This window comes from Cyrtonyx montezumae, unplaced genomic scaffold (assembly GCF_038088225.1).
Source record: "Cyrtonyx montezumae isolate F1298 unplaced genomic scaffold, pur_monq_1.0 scaffold_10, whole genome shotgun sequence".
NCBI classification, from domain to species: Eukaryota; Metazoa; Chordata; class Aves; order Galliformes; family Odontophoridae; genus Cyrtonyx; species Cyrtonyx montezumae.
In genome coordinates this window covers 30017750-30035561 of record NW_027071826.1, presented here as the reverse complement: position 1 = coordinate 30035561, position 17812 = coordinate 30017750, and the positions used below count along the sequence as shown (strand labels likewise).

The following is a 17812-nucleotide window of genomic DNA, read 5'->3' as shown; positions in this document are numbered from 1 at the left end:
TTAGACTGTGACCATTGCCTGGGGGAGCCTGTTCCAGTGCCTGTCCCCACTTTGGTGAAGAACCTTGTCCTAACACCCACCTGACCCTCCCCTAACACAGCTCCATGCTGTTCCCTTGGGTCCTGTTGCTGTCACCAGAGAGAAGAGATCAGCACCTGCCCTTTCACTCCCATCATGAGGAAGCCATAGGCTACCATGAGGCTTCCCCTCAGTCTCCTCTGCAGGTATGGCTGCTCCTTGAGGTCTGTTGTACCTGTCCCAACAGCACAGAAGCCTGAACCTGTGACATGGTTGCTTGTGGCATTCTTGCTTAAGCTCAGTGCTAGAAAATAAAGTTCCAAGTTTATAGTATCCTGTGGGAAACCATAGGAGCTTGCTATTGTGAGCAAGAAGGACAGACAATGTGCAGGTTTAGCACAGGTTTCTCTGATAAATAATAACCTCTGCTACTCAAAGTCGTATCCACATTTTTTCATCCTTTAAAGTTCTCATTCAGTAGAAATGAACGGAAGGACTGAAGACAAAAGATCCATGTTAACCAGTAGTCTGGGCCAACTAGATGGTTTCTGACAAAACATTGTATAGATAGTGGTGCAATTCCTTCTTATGTCTCTTTTAAGAGAAGAGGCGAATATGGATAAGAATAACTATTGGGTTAAACTGAAAGTTTGTTTAGGTTTGTCTTCTGGTTGACTGGGGAGGAGAGAGAAAAACAACAATAAACAGCAAGCAAACACACAAAAAAACCCTGCAACCTTCCTTCTGTGAATTTCAAACACACTGCCTTATAATTTCATTAGATATCTCTTAATTCCACTCCTGTAAGAAAAAGTGATTAATAATTTCCTATTCATCAATTCTATACCATTCTAAATATTTAACACTTCTGTTGTAACTGTCCTTGTGGAATGGAATAGAGATGGTGTAGTTCTAATTAGGTTAGTGTCCCTCCTCTAGCCTGTCCTGATATGGCTGCTACTGAAATACAACTGAAAAAAATTGCACTAGCAAGAAACATTTTAGACAGTAGATAATTTGAATGCCCTAACCATGTGTTCTTCTCCATCATAGATATGGCCAGCATTCCTCCTTTGGAGTCTCTTTGGAGCTGTAATTCCCTGAAGCCCAGAGCACCACAGGCCTCTTACCATGAGAAGATAGACCAGAAATCTAGGCTCCTTGCACCTGGTTTCAGACAGATGTGTCAGACAGGATCTACCAAACACATCCTCTCTACAACAAACATAGTCCTGGCCAGTGACAACCTTACTGAGGGTGGAGGGGATAAATCTCAGCTTTCTCAGAACGCACTGAAGCTCTTGACTGACCCATCAAGCTGGACCCTCTCCACAGAGAAAGACACATTTCCAGATCTCAGGCTAGGATGCTCTGATCAGATGTCACTGGACCCTCCAGCAGAGCCCACAAAACTCCTTGAGGCTTTGACTTTCCAGCCATCTTTAGAGGGTAACCATAGCACTGTGAGCACCTTCCAACAAGAGACTTTGGACAGAGCCAGCGTATCTGATGATATGACTGCCAGGCTCCACTCCCACCCTTTGGATTCTGCTTTCTCAGGAGAAATAATGAACATCTTTGAGGGCCACCTCCAAACTGCTGAGCCACCCCTGGTTGTGTCAGCATCTGCCGTTACAGCATGTTCCATCTGTCCAGAGAGAGATCATAGGCTTGGCACAAGTATGACCTTTCCAAAAATACGAACTCCCAGTACACCAAGAGACAGTGTCCAACTTGCCAAAAGACATTACAGCCAACCACAGTCAAGTACTAGTTCTTCCTACCGTGTAATGAGCTTTGAGGCTAGCACCTTCCAGCCCATAAAAGATTCCCCAGTCTGTCATGGGCCAGTGGAGGAGACAGACATTGATGATGATGTGGTGCTGGAAAAGATGGAGACAGAAGGAGACTTGGTGAGGGAAGAAGCAGGAATGTGTAAGATGAACCACTTAACTACAGAGCAGAGAGAAGTTGTGAGTTCTAAGGCTGGAATCCTTGAACCAGGAAGTAAACCTCCCACACCACCTCTACACAGATTTCCTTCCTGGGTAAGAAGTGCAGGGACAACAGTCCAAGAGGTGCTGTTCATCCTTGAGTGATGCCCAGTAGCTAAGACAGAGCAGCTTTTAATCTCAGGCTATTGTTTCCTGGTGACACAGATTGCATTTCTTAACCACTTAGTCTGACAGTTTCAGTTATGGGACATGCTACTTCCATTGACAGTTTTCTTATTCTTTTCCCTTTATAAGGAGAAAATCAGTCAAAGAAAAATAGTTCTCAAGATACTGTCAGGAAAAAAAGAAAGAAAGGCAAGAAGCGTTGCATTGTGGTTCATCCATATGAGTCACTAAAAGTTAATCCTTAGTTCTGTTGAGCCTGATGGGCCCAGAGGTTCTCTCCAGCCTCAGCCACTCTGTGATTTTGTAACCTGAACAGGAAGTATCTGGGGGAAAAAAATGCACATATTTAATTAGAGACTGAATCACATTGCATAAATATAGGGAAAATACTAAGCCTGTTACTTCTATTTGTTGGTATACTTGACTTTGCAGTCATCAGGTTCTTTAATGTATGCGTGTATGTGTTCCCTGACACTTGACAGTGATTGTACATTTTAAGGATGCAAACAATTGTAAGGAGCAGCAGGAGGATCCAGACTTCTAGTTCTGATTCTATCAATTTTAGACTGGTTAGTATCTTAATCAAAACATTACTTTTAGTTACTGGTTTAAGTTTCCTCCATTGTGAAGTACATGGAGATCCTTTGAACTGAACGCTCCATATGTTGTTGTAGCTAAGTCACAAGTTCATCAAGATCATTCTAGGCATTTCCTTCATTCTCTTATCAGAGAAGGGAAGCCCTTTACAGGTGGTGGCTCAATAAATTATCCAATTTTACAGCTATTCTCGATTCATTTTAATGCTTAATTCATAAATGAGGGGGAAAAAAGAATCTATTCTAAGCTGTGATGTAGTTACTTATTTACAATTGTATGTATGTCTTCCATTTTGTAATTGCCACCTCTAGCACTCTTGTCCACCAAGTCTGTTGTGATTCAGGGAATTACACATATACGCATTTCCACTAACAGTCTTTTACCTAACATCTGGTGGAAGGGAGCAATTTTTCTTAGAGGGCCATTTCTTCCTGCCCAGAAGGGATATGTGATCCTGTGACTTGGGCACTTCTATTTTGGAGGAATGGTGTTTTTGTCTGACCATTGCTGTTCCTGGTATTGTTCTGTTCCAGGAGAGTCGAATCTATGCTGTGGCCAAGTCTGGCATGAGGTTGTCTGAGGCGGCCACTGTGAATGACAATTCCAGCTGCTGTAAGTTCTAGACAAGATCCACCCTTAGAGGGGGATTACAGTGACAGTGTGGGACCTGAACATATGGCTATTTACATTTCTTCATTTTCTTGCCTGTTTCCAAAGTAAATTTGACTTAACAGATGACCATAATTAAGAAAGAAAGGGCAGTGTTTGAGCCCCTGTATTCAATAACAACTTCAGGGGACTCTCATCTCTCTTTTGCTGAAACTGTTCTGCCACTGTGTGTCTGTCACCTGCTTTTAACCATGTGATTTCACCATTACTTTCCCCTGTTTGTGAGCCAGGGAAGGTAGCTATGAAAAAGTTCCCAGTGAAGCAGGGGACAAACTGCCCATTTTGGCTTTTCCCTGCTCAGAAACAGTTCACTTGACTGCCATTATACCATGGGGAGCACAGGTGGGGGTAAGATGTGTTACAGGCTAAATGAAAGGAACATTGCAGCTGTCTCTGGTAGTAGTATGTAATTAATAACAAATCCTCTAGGCTTTCTGAGGCCAAACGGTCCAGGATGATGTCCTCTATTGTGTTCCGAGAGGCAACATGAGGTAGACACATACACGTACGTCTCCATTAAAACCTGTTTCATTTCACCAGATTGCATTTTTTGCTCTCTTGTTCTCTCTCTGAATTTTCCCAGTTTCAAATTTCTCATATTCAGCTTCTGGGCCATTTACCTGTCTCATCTACAGAAACATCACAGTTCCAGTCTACACTACATTGAAGGGGGTAAGAAGTTATTTCAGCTTTCCTCTTATGAAAAGCATGGGCCAGAGCTACCACTAGTTTGAGAGAGAATGGACTGAAGCTGCGCAGAGAGGAAAGGAAAAGTAAAGAATGCTAAGAAGGACTGGAGATCAAAAGAATGTGGAAAGGAGATGATAAATTTATATGGAAATACAGAATCCTGTGGAAAGTTTTAGTTCAGGAAGTTGCAGTTTGCACCATGAGGCTATAGAAATTTTCTATAGTGGTTGTAGCCTAGGGAGTGAAAGGGTAAAAATAAGGAGCCCTGTGACAGTATTGGTCAAAGCACCATGAACAGGGATTGTCCTGGAGAAACTCCTCCCTTACATGCTGACCATTTAGGTCTGTTTTCCAGAAAGCAACGCAGATCAGCAACGTGCCTTTCTTAGATGAGTCTTCAGGCTCTGATGATGACTGTGGCTCCCATGCCAGCTTCAGAAATTCTGCTGCTGGATCTGAAAACAGGAAAGCTAGCATGCCAGGCAGCCCTCGTGCAACAAAAAGAGGTAAAGGGGAGTTTTGCTACTGAGAAGCACGTGTTCTCCCTACAAATTGTCCTGAACAATGACATCAGCAGAAGATAGGCAAATGCAAGTTCTCACAGCACACGTGCAGACATCAACAGCTACTCAAGAGAAATCTGTCCACTTAGATTTTGTAGCTAGTACCCTTCCAAACAGACAATTGCTAAGCTAAGATGATGGGATGGATTATTTCCTAAATTCATCATACAGTGAAACATGGATACCTTTTCAAAGAATCATAGAATCACCAAGGTTGGAAGAGATCTCCAAGATCATCCAGTTCAGCCATCCACCTACCACCAGTATTTCCTCACTAAATCATGCCCCTTTGTACAACATCTAAATGCTTACTGAACACTTCCAGGAATGATGACTCAACCATCTCCCAGAGCAGCCCATTCCAGTGCCTAACCACTGTTTTGGAGAAATTTTTCTTAATATCCAACCTGAACCTCCCCTGGGGTAACCCAAGGCCATTTCCTCTTGTCTTGTCACTGTTACCTGCTAGAAGAGGCTGACCCCCATCTCCCTTTAGGTAACTGTAGAGTGTGATAGAGTCTCCCCCAAGCCTCCTCTGTACTAAACAATCCCAGGTTACTCAGCTGCTCCTCATAAGACTTGTGTTCCAGACCCCTCCCTTTTATGACTTCTCCTTGTAATCAAGCCAACATTAACACGTTAAAGATTTATTTTTTCTTAATCTCTATCACTTACTGATAATTTATTGACCAGTAGACAAAGTTTTCTTACCTTTGAGAGGCATCAAGTGATTAGTGTCCTGGCTAGGGCAGTTTTTCTTGACTTCTGGAAAGGCTAAACAGGATCTCAGAGTAAAAAATTTATTACAGTTTGCAGCCAGTAAAGTATAAACTCATTGCATGTTGTCTCAACATTTGATGTGATGAGTAAGCAATGCCCCCCAACGGTGAAACGTTCACAGGAACCTTGTCTTACAAAAAAAAAAAAATAGTCTCAGAAGTTTGGTTAGTGTGCTTTGAGCTTCCAGCATCTGATCTGTTATTATCAAAGAAATTTTAATGGTGAAGTGAAGAATCTTTCAAGAGTGTGCAGTATCAAATACATGTTACACCACTGCCAGCTTCTACCTAGTTATAACTCTAATTCTTTTTTTAACAGGTGTTTCTATGTCCTCAGTGAGCTCTGAAAGTGACTATGCTGTCCCTCCTGATGCCTACTCCTTGAACGGTGACTATTCAGAGCCAGAACATAAGCTACAGCGGACATCATCCTATTCCACTGATGGTGGAATTTGCACTGTAAGATAAAAGTATAAGCACTGAGGACTGTATTCTTTTCCTGATGATCTGTACTGTATTTTTGAAGTCATATTCTCCTTTAATGATGGCCTTATACTTCTATGACTAAGCAAGTTTGGAAACTCAAAGGAAGATGAAAAGATAGCAACTTCTTCACTTCAACACCATGCTGTGTTGATTAATATTTATAATATTTATAAATATCTAAAGGGTGGTGGGAGGCAGATGAATGAGGCCAGGCTCATCTCAGTAGTGTGTAGTGTTAGGTGCAACCTATTGTAGGGAACCTGCTTTAGCATGGGGATGGACTCGATGTCTTGGAGTCCCTCCCAACCCCTGCTTTTCTGTGATTTAAAAAGGCTCAGATTTTGCAGTTTTGGTGGACTTGACTGAACATTTAAATGAGTTAAACAAGTATCTTCAAAGTGAAAAAAGCACTTATCTGTGCATTAGTTTCATAAAACTAGATCAAATACCCCACTACTGTTATGTTTTTGTTGCCCTCTTTTTAATGTTTTAATAAAAAAAAATAGTTTTGTTACATATATATATACATATATATAATATTTTATATGTGGCTTAGGCAAGCCAAACAGTTGTACACCCATGGTCTAGGTTTTTTCCAAGTTAAGCAAAGAATACTGACCTTGGATGGCTGCTAATTCTATCTGGCAGCGTAAAGAGAAATGCGGAGAAGATATAGCAGATGTCCGTGCTCAATTTCATGCTTTCATTTGTATTTTGAGATGCTCAGGGTAGCCCTGCTTTGCTCTTTGACTTCCAGGAACCCACGGAGAAATCAGGTTACCTGCTGAAAATGGGCAGCCAAGTGAAGATGTGGAAGAGACGATGGTTTGTTCTAAGAAACAGACAAATAATGTACTACAAGTCCCCGGTGAGTCAGAGATACTTCTACTTGTGTGCAGAAGCATAAAAGGAATGCTGACTGCTGAGTTGGTTCCAGACTGATGGTACTGGCCGAATGTGCAACTGAGGCCAAGCTTACCACCAGGTGTCCTGTCAGAGAGTTTTGTGTTTGACCCACACATTCAGCTACAGATTGTTTGCTCATTCAGGGAATCTTCTCAGAGATACATTTTCTTGGAGATGAAGGGTTGTTCACAAATGTAGGTGTTTGATGCCTCTGACTGACTTCATACAGACAACTAACAGAGGGCATGCTGCTTGGTCAGGTTTAAGATGAAAATAAAGGAAAATACTAGGAGAGTGAAGCCAATATGTAGAGCTCTGAGGGAAAAAAAGAACTTTCACCATAGAGAAAGCTGAGTTGTTTAATTTCACAGCCTCCCAAACTAATGTGGAAATGTTAGGAAACTAGGATACAATTTAAGATAGGCTTTCATAATGATCAATGAAACAATACTGAGAAAGCATATGCATTCAAACCCTCCCAAATTATTTTTATATCTTGGAAATGTCCTAAATGAAGTTACCTTATCGTAGTTCTAGAAAAATTAATTCTAGAAAAAGTCTATTTCTAGAAAATTCACCTTCTTTACTTTATTCTCTTTTCAAGCAAAGCAGTTTCATATATATATATATATATATATATATATATATATATATATACACATATACATGCGTTTTTACTCAGGATTTCTGTAGATACACACTTCTTAGCTTATGAGTCAGTGTACTGGGAAAATAGGTAAGAAGTTACCTCTGAACAGTTTTAGGAGGACACGCAAAAGATATTAATCACAAGCTGGTAATAAGAAAGGAATAGCTTACCCTGTCCCAAAGGCAAGAACTCATTGAAAAGCTCTCAGAAGCAAATTGTCTCAAATGGAGATATTTCCCCTTTGACTACCAGCCCTTTAATGAGGTTAGGGAGGGGTGGACCCTGAGTCCACCTCTTCAGGTCACAGAGGTGAATTGCTTTCACTTGTGCTCCCAGGGCTAGCCACACCTCTTCACCAGATGCTCAGTCACTGGTTCAGGCTGTGATTGAACAGTTCCCATACAATCAGTAACACTGATAAAATTTATTTCCAATTTTTTTATTCATCATATTCTGACGATATAAAAATATACCTTAGTGCACAATGCATCTTTATTTCTGCTACTACGTTTATCTATCATGATTTAAAAGTAAATTGTATGTATATAACATACATATGTAATTTCATACACACAAAGAACCTAGACTGTTGTTTGCAAGGTTCTTCTGGAAGATGCACACTAAAGGTGGACTGTCACCAGCTATAGATCAAATCAGTTATAGCTTTCTCTAGCTGATTCTCAAGAAGTTCCAAAGATGGGAATCAGTAAAACTGGGCACCTATTTAGAGTTGTCTCGCCTTCCTAGTGAGAACGTTTTGTTGTAGGGTTTTTTGTTTGTTTTTTTCCCCCTAATGCCCAATATCACCATCCTAAGACATTACCTGTTGCTTTTACCCTTGCTGTACTGTCCGTCACTGCTAAGGAGACTTAGGTTTCACCATTGTAAAGGGATCATGCTATCTTATTTTATCTGGCAACCTTCAAACTCAGTCCTTTTCAGATTTCAACCCACACATGAATTTATTTAATGTTGTACTTTACAACTTTGAGACCCATGTAATTTCTTCCTACTGAAAAAATTGTTTTTCTTTCCCCAGAGTGATGTTATCCGCAAACCACAAGGACAGATGGAGCTAAATTCCTCTTGCCAAATTGTCAGAGGTGAAGGGTCCCAAACATTCCAGGTAAGAATTACTTTATCATCCTGCAGGTAACCATACACTTGATGTCTGGGTGAGTGAGTGCTTATTTCAAGCAGAATGGTACTGTATATCTCAACTGATAAGAGCTAACTTTGGCTCCTGTTTCCTGGCAGAAACAAGACAGGCAGTTTCATAAATAATGGGGAAACTGTAACCCAAACACAACTTTTTGATGTTGAAAGAAATTCTCTGTTATTTGATTTTAGACTGTAGCACTTTCCTTTCTGCAACTTGAGAACTTGTAAACCATGGGGAAAAGCCATTCTTAGAACATCCAAAGCCAGAGAGTACATAGGATCTCCTCTGCACAACTCCTCTCACAAGATCTCCAGACTGACTTTACATAGATGTAAATATAGTGACAGATGTCTCTACCCATGGCAGAGACTGGACCAGATGTTCTTTAAAGCTTCTTTCCAACCTGAACTATGCTACTGTTACATATAGAGAATCTGAAGAAATACCTAAAGCTTTGGATTTCTATTGGAATTCAGTTTCCAAACATTAGAAGTTATTTCTCCACTGGCTTTTTAAGTTACTATTGTTAAAGGAGTTCACTATAAAGGAGACATTAAAATTTCTGTCATTCTTCAACTGAAAGGCACGTGGCCTGTCCTAGAAACTACCTTCTGTATTTACAAAATTGAAGTTGTTAAGGCTTAATATTCTTAAATTCATGGTGTCTTTCTTCTTGAACTCACAAACTATTTAATACAAAGTGAAAGCAGCAAAAAATATTTCTGCATCAACCTTTAAAAATTATCAGCATCAATGTGGTCACTGTGTCTGGGCACCCACAGACACCTAAGAAAGTAGCTGCTATCTCTGAAATACCAGGTAGTAAGGGCAGAGAGGGGAGAAGTACAACCTGGTCCAGCTGTAGGTCATTGCAAGGGAGTTGCACAAGGTAACCATTAAGAGTCCCTTCCAATTCAAACAATTCTATGATCAGCATTGAGAAACAAAACAGGATGAGAGACAAGTAAAGCTGCCATGTCTAAGAGTAACAGCAAGAGAGCTCATAGAAATTTGTCATCTATTTGAGTTTCATATCTTTCATCCAGGCTTGGAGTTTTAGCTCTTATTTTCTTACACAAAAATATCCCTCCTCAACTATCAGAAAAAATCGATATGGGATAATGACATTCATCAGCTAAAGATACAATTGAAGGCATGCAGATTTATACTTTCTCATTCCTTTTCCTTCCAGCTCATGACAGAGAAGAGAACCTACTTCCTGACAGCAGACTCTCCCAACATCTTGGAGGAATGGATTCATGTCCTACAGAGTATTCTTAGAGTGCAAGTGACCAGTCCTGCTGGAGTTCCTCATAGTGATGCTAAACCCACTGTGAAAGGTTGGCTCACCAAGGTGAAATACTACTTTTGATTTTATTCAGCTTAGCTTGGTATTGACAGAGTACCAGCCTCTTGGTTTGTAGAATAAATGTCAGCAAGAAATTAGTATTTTAATATTTCCTAGAAGAATGGGAAAGAAAGAAAAATGTCAGTAAACTTCAGTTTGTCAGAGATGAAGGTAAATGATAAGGAATGGGACAAACAAGGCTACTAAGAGATACTTGACTTTGTCAAATAATAAAATAATAACAGACATATGGCTTAAGTAGGCTTTTCTTCAACATAACTCACAACATTTCATAGTTTAATAAACAAATACCAAGAAAGTGTAAGGCTTCTCATTTAACTGATCTGAACTTGGTGATGTAAGAGAGTTTTAAGGACAGGACATGTATGATTTTAGCAGAGGATTTACTTCCACAATAACAGATTGCAATCACATTAGTACAAAGTACAATGGCTGGAAATTATTCTCCTTTATGCCATTTCCATAGATTGTTTCCTCAAACACCTATGTCCCATCTACTTAGGAGAGAACTACCTACTTGATTTTGGAAACAGTGTCCTGTGTGTTTTAAGAGGAGCTTATATTAACATACAACAACTATTATAAGCACGTTTTAATTGAAAATGGAAATTCTATAAAATTGTGGCAACAGTGCTGCTGATGTTACAAACATTATGTATTTCGTTGCCCTCCATATAGGTCAAGCATGGTCACTCTAAACTGGTCTGGTGTGCACTGATTGGAAAAACTTTTTACTACTACCGAAATCATGAGGATAAGGTAATTCTTGTTCTTGAGCCCTCCATTACCACTTCTTGAGAAACTTTCTTTCCTTTTACCGCTTCTGTCTCTCATATTTCTAACTCTTCCTGGCCTGTACTTCTCCCCTTCTAATAGCCTTTTATGTGATCTCCTGAAATAGTTTAAGAAAAACCCCACATCATATAAAATTACAGAAGTCTTGAAAGGCAAGTGACTGCTGTTTTCTGAGATCACCATGTATCGTTTCTCACTTTCTACATTAGGTCTTCTGAAAACCTTAGCGTAAGTTATTTTGTACAGCAGCTGATATATTCTGCATATTGTAATGAAAAGAATTAGTGATAACAATATGGAAAGAGGAAGGCCATTTAATCAGTGTAGCCTAGAAAACTTGGCCCAGTGGTCCACTGTTTTGTCTTGATAATGTCTAAACCCAAATTCTAGCTTATCAAGGAATGCTGGGACTCAAACTTGGGATCAGCCTCTAGAGGTAACACAGCAGATATCCTCTGCTTGTCTGAATCTACCAATTTATGTAATTTAAAAGTAATTTTCCAGTAGCATACAGAAAGCCTGACCACAGTCAGAACCCAAGGCTCAAGATACTGGTCAGCTGACCATCAGAAAACACATCCTGTACTGCAAAATCAATGGTACAAATACAACTAATGAGAGGCAAAACAGTATCTCAAGGGAAAAATCATCATTTAATTTTCATATTCTCATTCTGACCTACAGATGCCCCCAAAGAAATATAGTAGAAGTAATACCATAGTTTGAAAGTACTATAGTTGATGGAGGAGCTTCTATAGAAGTGCAAGATGATGTAATTACTATTGTTAGGCACCGAATTATAATTCATTGCTTGCATATTACAGAACTGCTAACATTTTGAAACCAATGTTTCCTGTCCATAGTGGATGATTAGCCAGAGTCACCTAGCTTGCTTCCTTCTTCTAGTGTCCCTTAGGGCATCTGCCTATGCGTAAGTCCAAAGTGGAAGAAGTAGACCGTTCCTGTGACTCTGATGAAGATTATGAAACCACTGGTGGGGGACTTCTCTCATCCCACTGCACTTTGGTGATTCACCCACAAGACCAGAGTCCCACATACTTACTCATTCGCACAAAACAGGAAAAGGTATGAATGTCAGTCTTGTTGGAGAGCAACAGACTTTTTGGTATCAGGCAATATACAGGGAATAAACCTGCGTGTAAAACACAAACAAGACTGATGCTGTCCCATATTGTTTTCATCCTTATGCCTAGAATACCTGGCTGTACCATCTGACAGTAGCAGCTGGGAGCAGAAATACCACAGTGGGCACATCATATGAGCAACTCATTGGAAAATTGTTGGATGCAGAGGGAGACCCTAGTAAGTAGAAAGAGTACACTCTCTTTCACAGTAGCAAAACATAAGGAAAAGTAATTTTGATCCTCAATTTTAATTGAGTCAAAGATGAATAAGGGGGATTCTCAGAACAGCATATGATAGAGTGCATTTCATCCCTACTTCCACAACAACATCAAGGGAGAGTATAGGTATAGGCATTGTAATGAGACTGAACAAGTCTGTAACGTTATTAATCTTTTATCAAAGCATCTGAAACTTCTGTAACGTTTATTCAAGTTCAAATAACTGGGGCTTTGTTTTGTTTTTCTATAATTGTTGGTCCTAGTGCCCCTTTTGTGGAAATCTTGACCGTACAAACACATTCACTTTTTTCCTCTAAATACACACATGCGCACATTTCCCTTCAGATCTGTTTTTTGCTCATCTTTTCCTCCTTGTCTTTGGTACTCGTTCATTCATGTATGTTTCTGCACCATGTTCTCAAATCACCAAATTGTAGGGGTTGGAAGGGTCTCCGGGGACCATCAAGTCTAACTCCCTTGCTCAAGCAGGTTCCCTAGAGTAGGCTGCATGTATATTAACATGTACGTTTGTTCTTAATACTCTTTCCTGCACACTCATATATTCCTACATCTATCTTGCTTACTGTAGAATAGTAACTTGCATTAATAAAGATCATCATAGCACATAACTATCCTGACAATTTGTATCTTCTGTTTGAATATTCAACTGAGCACTTTCTCACCAGAAACCAGCAGGCAAGGATCTCTTGTTTGGAAGAGAGTGCTTCTTTCTGCTGATGGCTAATGCTGCTGGTGGCCTCTTGCTCTCAGGAGGCATTGCCAAAATCAGTCAAGTTGCTCCAAAAATAAATATGGCATAGCGCAGTGCTGCTTCCTAGGATGTTTTGCCTCTTCAACAAAGCTCCTTTTCAACACAAGGGCTGATATCTATCTTCTGGTTCTGACAATGCATGTTTTTACCTATCTGCTACTTCAGATTCTCCACTGTGGAAACACCCTATGTTGTGCTACAGTAAAGATGGGCTGCACATGTCCCTCACCACTCTGCCATCTGAGGCGCTGCAGACTGAAGCTCTGAAACTTTTCAAGGTACTTAAAGGGGCATTATGCAGTTTTCAGCCATTTTGCTCAGTTGCTGGGGCAAAAGCATTAGTCATATTGTTGTTAGTTAACATTTACTGTCACTGTTGGTGGCTTTAGACAGGCCTACTGGGTCATTCAATTACAGTCAAACATTAGGTGTCATTCACTCTTCAGAAGTTTAACTTTTCCTTGTAGAGAATCTGAAGCTAGGAGCAATGTTCCACACAGGCTTTATGCTTCAAACTTAGCCTTACCTTCCTCTTTTCTCACTAACAGCTGGACTTAAGAAAACAGTGTACTGGAAAACAGCTGTGGCAGTAAGACCAGTGGTGAAGCCATTGGAGATCTGATTCATGGATTTATAGAATCATTTGAGTTGGAAGGGATGTTTTTAAAGATTATTTAGTGCAATGCCCCTGCAATGAACAGGGACACCTACAGCTAGATCAGGGTGCTCAGAGCATGGCCCAGCTTGCACTCCTCTTGTGTAAGATCAGTACTAAGGCTGAATAACCATAGCAAAGTAAAGCATGGACATGAAAGGCAGGAAGCACAGCTTTCTCATTCTCCTACTGAATTGTGAGCTCCTCTGATTGGATATGGTTAAGTGCATTTTCCAGTTGCCACAACTGTAGAGAAGGAGGGATCAAAATCTGATATTATATGTTGCCTTTCAGGTTTATTTAGAATTAACTGTCTGTAAGACATTTGGGGATGGAAAGTACCAAAGAGTCACTGTATTTACAGCATTGATTCACTTCCTCACTTTACAGTCCTGTCAGCTGTTCATCAATGTCCCTGTGGAAGCATCCTCTATTGATTACCATGTGTCACTTGCCCAGACTGCACTGCAGGTCTGCTTGACACATACTGAGCTGCAAAATGAAATCTTCTGTCAGCTTGTTAAACAGACGAATTGCCGACAGCCCCAGAACCACTCAGTCATTCAGGTGAACTCTTCTTTGTCAGTCCCACTCTAAATATTTATGCTATTGATAATATTGATAAAATGCTAAAGGTGTGCTGGAGGAAAAATTTGATACTTGAACTGCATGTCTAAAAATGGTAACTCCCAGAAGCACTACTCACCATCCAACATTTTAGTCACAATATTCTATGAAAGGCAACAGACGGGAAGTAGAAAACAGGAATTACGACTAAGCTTTATGTTCACAGTGCTGGCAGCTCCTGGCTTTATGTGCTCCTCTGTTCCTGCCCCAGCATCACTTCCTTTGGTATGTCAAGCAGCATTTGCAGCGCCATGCAGATCCCAGGTAAAGGCTGCAATAGCATTTTTTTATTTTTTCTAAGGCAATTGCCCTTGCATCTACTACAGAAATAGATGGAAACCACTTTGTAACTCCTACCTGCAAAATAAGCTGAGGAAGGGGATGGAAGGTTCCTAAATATACCAAGTTGTTCATCCACACTCATTTTATCAGTTACATTAAACTAGTTCACAAAATTAGCAGATCTTTTTACAAATATAATTAGAGCTACCCGTGGCTTTTTTGTTTGTTTCTTGTTTTTGCTGATGCAATGTAACATGACTAAAAGGAATTAAGATTAAATTCAGAATGAGTTTTACGTGATGACATTCTTCTGTCAGGTTAGCTAACACTGACAGAACAAAAAGAGAACAACTTGGGGAACTAAAATAAAAACCAAACCTGAAATACATTCTACTACTATCTTTTGTTACCTTTTCAGCATGTTACACGGTATATTTTCCTTTAAAATAAAATAATGTGATATATACTGTAGCAGCAATAAGCTTTTCTCTGGTGTTCCTGCTGTGGTTTTTGTGCGTTTCCATGGTGATCTGGTCTTCAGCATGTATGACTGTGTCCTTGGCATGGCCATGGGTAGAGACGTCAGGTTGTCTGTTTCATCAGTATTTATTCAGAAATAGGTAAAACAGTGTTTCAGGCAAAAGTTTATTCAAATTCTTGGCCTAAGCCTGCCTTGGAACTCAAGCTAAAACTCTCCTGGTACTGGAAAGGGAATATATGTACTCCTACCAAGTGCATTTTTTGTTTGTTTTTCTTTTTTGTTGTTGTCAATGCCTGCCATTTGCTCGCTCTTCTCAGAAGTAAAACACAGATGTCAGAAGTTCATCAGAGTTCACACTCTCACTGTCTAAGATAACAAATCAGGGCTCTTCTGTGTAGTATCAGAAACCATTTCTTCAACCACGTGCATTACCAGCTTCCATCCTGGCCCATGCAATTCAGAATATTGAAACTGCTGTACTACCCTTCAGGAGTATTAAATTTCAAAAGGATGTGCTGGACCCTTTGAAACTGGATTAATGCATCAGTTTAAGCATTAAAATGCCAATGGTCTTTGCCTAAAAGCATCTTCATCGACAAATAATAAGCAGAAGTATTGTATTTATACAGTCCTGCTATGAAACTTTTTTTTTTTAGGCTAGAAACCATCATGTGGAAGTTAGATAAGCAAATTGCACTAATATTCAACTATAGTTTATATTAAGTTTACAGTAATTCCTAAATGAGATTTAGATTAGCTCCTCCTGCCTGGCCTTAGGAACACTTAAGTCTCTTTGCACAGAGCAGGTAAGGCTGTTTCATCATAGTTAGATACAAATATTCTATTTCACACAGCATACAATATGCTGAGATGTTTACACTGCAAAATTCCTATGATCTAAATTTAAGCAAGATCTTTATTCTAGATATTGCTTTTCATAAAAAGTGACATTGAAGTACGTATCTAATGCTCTACAAGAGGAAGAGAAGTTGGACACAGTTCTAGATTAGAAGATGAAAGGCTCAAGATCATTTGGGAATGATCTGGGAGCCAGAAGCAACAGCTTCTAGAGTCTCCCTTGTGAAAAAACATTACTGGGGAGTCAAGTAATATCTCGGTGCAGTTTGTGTTGTAACTTTTCACCTGAGCTAGTCTGTTGAGGTCAGTTAGGATGTCTACACAGAGCTGTAACTCCAACCCAGATCTCGGGGAGGAATGTTTCACTACAACACAGGAGTAGGAAAAGAAATGGCATATGTGAAACATGTATGTTTGTGACTTATTTACACCTCTCTCCCTGCCTAGGAGTGAAATAGGCAAGTATGCCATCTACTGCCAGAGATCAGTGGACCGCACAGTGCAGACTGGTGAACGGGAAGCCAAGCCCTCAAGAATGGAGATTGTATCTATCCTGCTGAGGAATCCCTACCACCACTCACTCCCCTTCAGCATCCCAGTGCACTTTATGAATGGAACCTATCAAGTGAGTCACTATGGTTGCCTTTCTGGGCATGAGAGGACTGTGCCATAATCTGGCTCACTTGTGTGATTTCATAGCACCACGTTGTTCATACATGTTAGACATTTAGAGATAGATACTATTTCCCTTCCTTGCCATTTTAGCCAGGAAAGGAATCCAGTCCCTTCCCTGTAAATCTTGGGAAGAAAAGGTAACTGGGGAGAGATGTTCTCAGTATGAGAAAGAACACAATGTTAAGAGAGACAACATAAGAATAGTTGCTGCAACTGACAGTCAATCATGACATCCTGATCTGTAGAAAATTGGGCTTGATGAGTATCACAACTAATGAATGTCCTGCTTTTTAAGAGTTATACGAAATTAGCTTCTATTACATCACAGGTTGTAGGTTTTGATGGTTCCTCAACAGTTGATGAATTCATTCAGCGGCTGAACCAGGAGACAGGAATGAGGAAACCATCCCACATGGGATTTTCCCTGTTCACAGATGATCCTTCTGGCAGAGATTTGGAACACTGTCTGCAGGGTAACATGAAGGTAACTTTTTTCCCCTCTGCTACATCTGTCTAGTATAGGTCTCTGAAGAGCTGCTAAATGGCTACTAAGTTTTTCTTAATGCAAGAAGATCAAATGCACATGGATCTTGCCTACTTTGATCAGTATTCAGAGATGAAATATTAATATCTCATCTGAGATACTAGTTTTAGTAGGTGATAAACTGGTTAAAAAAAATTAAGGCTTTGACTCAGATTTTAGCACTTATTAAAGTTCAGTTTGTTTCAACTACAGAACTAAAACATGTCTGAGTTAGCTGAGATGAACAGATACCATAACTAACATCAAGTAACATCTAACATCTCCTAATAGAGACAAATTTAGATTAGGCTATAATTTCCTTGCATGCTTATGTAAACCTTAAATATTGGATTATGAAGTATCTCTCTCTTCTGAGTATACTTTCACACTTGAAGAACGGAATGCCTAGATCAAGGGAAAACAATTATCACTTTAACTTATGCATCTTTCATATGGAGACTTTTACTCATGCTGCAGCTGGATGGTTACCTTAATTGTGTGGGCTAGTGGCTATGAATGAAAGACATCAAATTTAGGTATTAACTTGGGATATTAATTTGCTATACAGTATTGATGGAGGATATAGTGGCAGTGACAACTTTGAAGAAGCCCTGACACCTGTAAGGAATATAAAAACTCACTTATACACTGTGTAAAATTTCACTTGGGCAACATAAAGTTATTGGCATCAATTTCCTAAATTAGACAGTTTAAAAAGGAAGCTACCACACAGTGCTATATAATAAAGTTTGCTTTCATGGCCTGATACAGA

At 39.8% G+C, this 17812-nt stretch overlaps 1 protein-coding gene across 1 annotated transcript in view; it reads left to right on the top strand.

Moving 5' to 3' along the window:
- Window positions 1-17812, top strand: part of PLEKHH1 (pleckstrin homology, MyTH4 and FERM domain containing H1) — a 43491-nt gene that overhangs the window by 14774 nt on the left and 10905 nt on the right. The window contains exons 6-21 of the mRNA XM_065754706.1: window positions 1072-2066; window positions 3269-3347; window positions 3988-4076; window positions 4450-4600; window positions 5756-5895; window positions 6680-6790; window positions 8517-8603; window positions 9832-9993; window positions 10687-10767; window positions 11710-11889; window positions 12018-12126; window positions 13105-13217; window positions 13985-14161; window positions 14388-14485; window positions 16290-16467; window positions 16846-17001. Of these exons, the coding sequence (XP_065610778.1) occupies window positions 1072-2066; window positions 3269-3347; window positions 3988-4076; window positions 4450-4600; window positions 5756-5895; window positions 6680-6790; window positions 8517-8603; window positions 9832-9993; window positions 10687-10767; window positions 11710-11889; window positions 12018-12126; window positions 13105-13217; window positions 13985-14161; window positions 14388-14485; window positions 16290-16467; window positions 16846-17001 (2906 nt within the window). The remainder of the gene's footprint in view (window positions 1-1071; window positions 2067-3268; window positions 3348-3987; window positions 4077-4449; window positions 4601-5755; window positions 5896-6679; window positions 6791-8516; window positions 8604-9831; window positions 9994-10686; window positions 10768-11709; window positions 11890-12017; window positions 12127-13104; window positions 13218-13984; window positions 14162-14387; window positions 14486-16289; window positions 16468-16845; window positions 17002-17812) is intronic.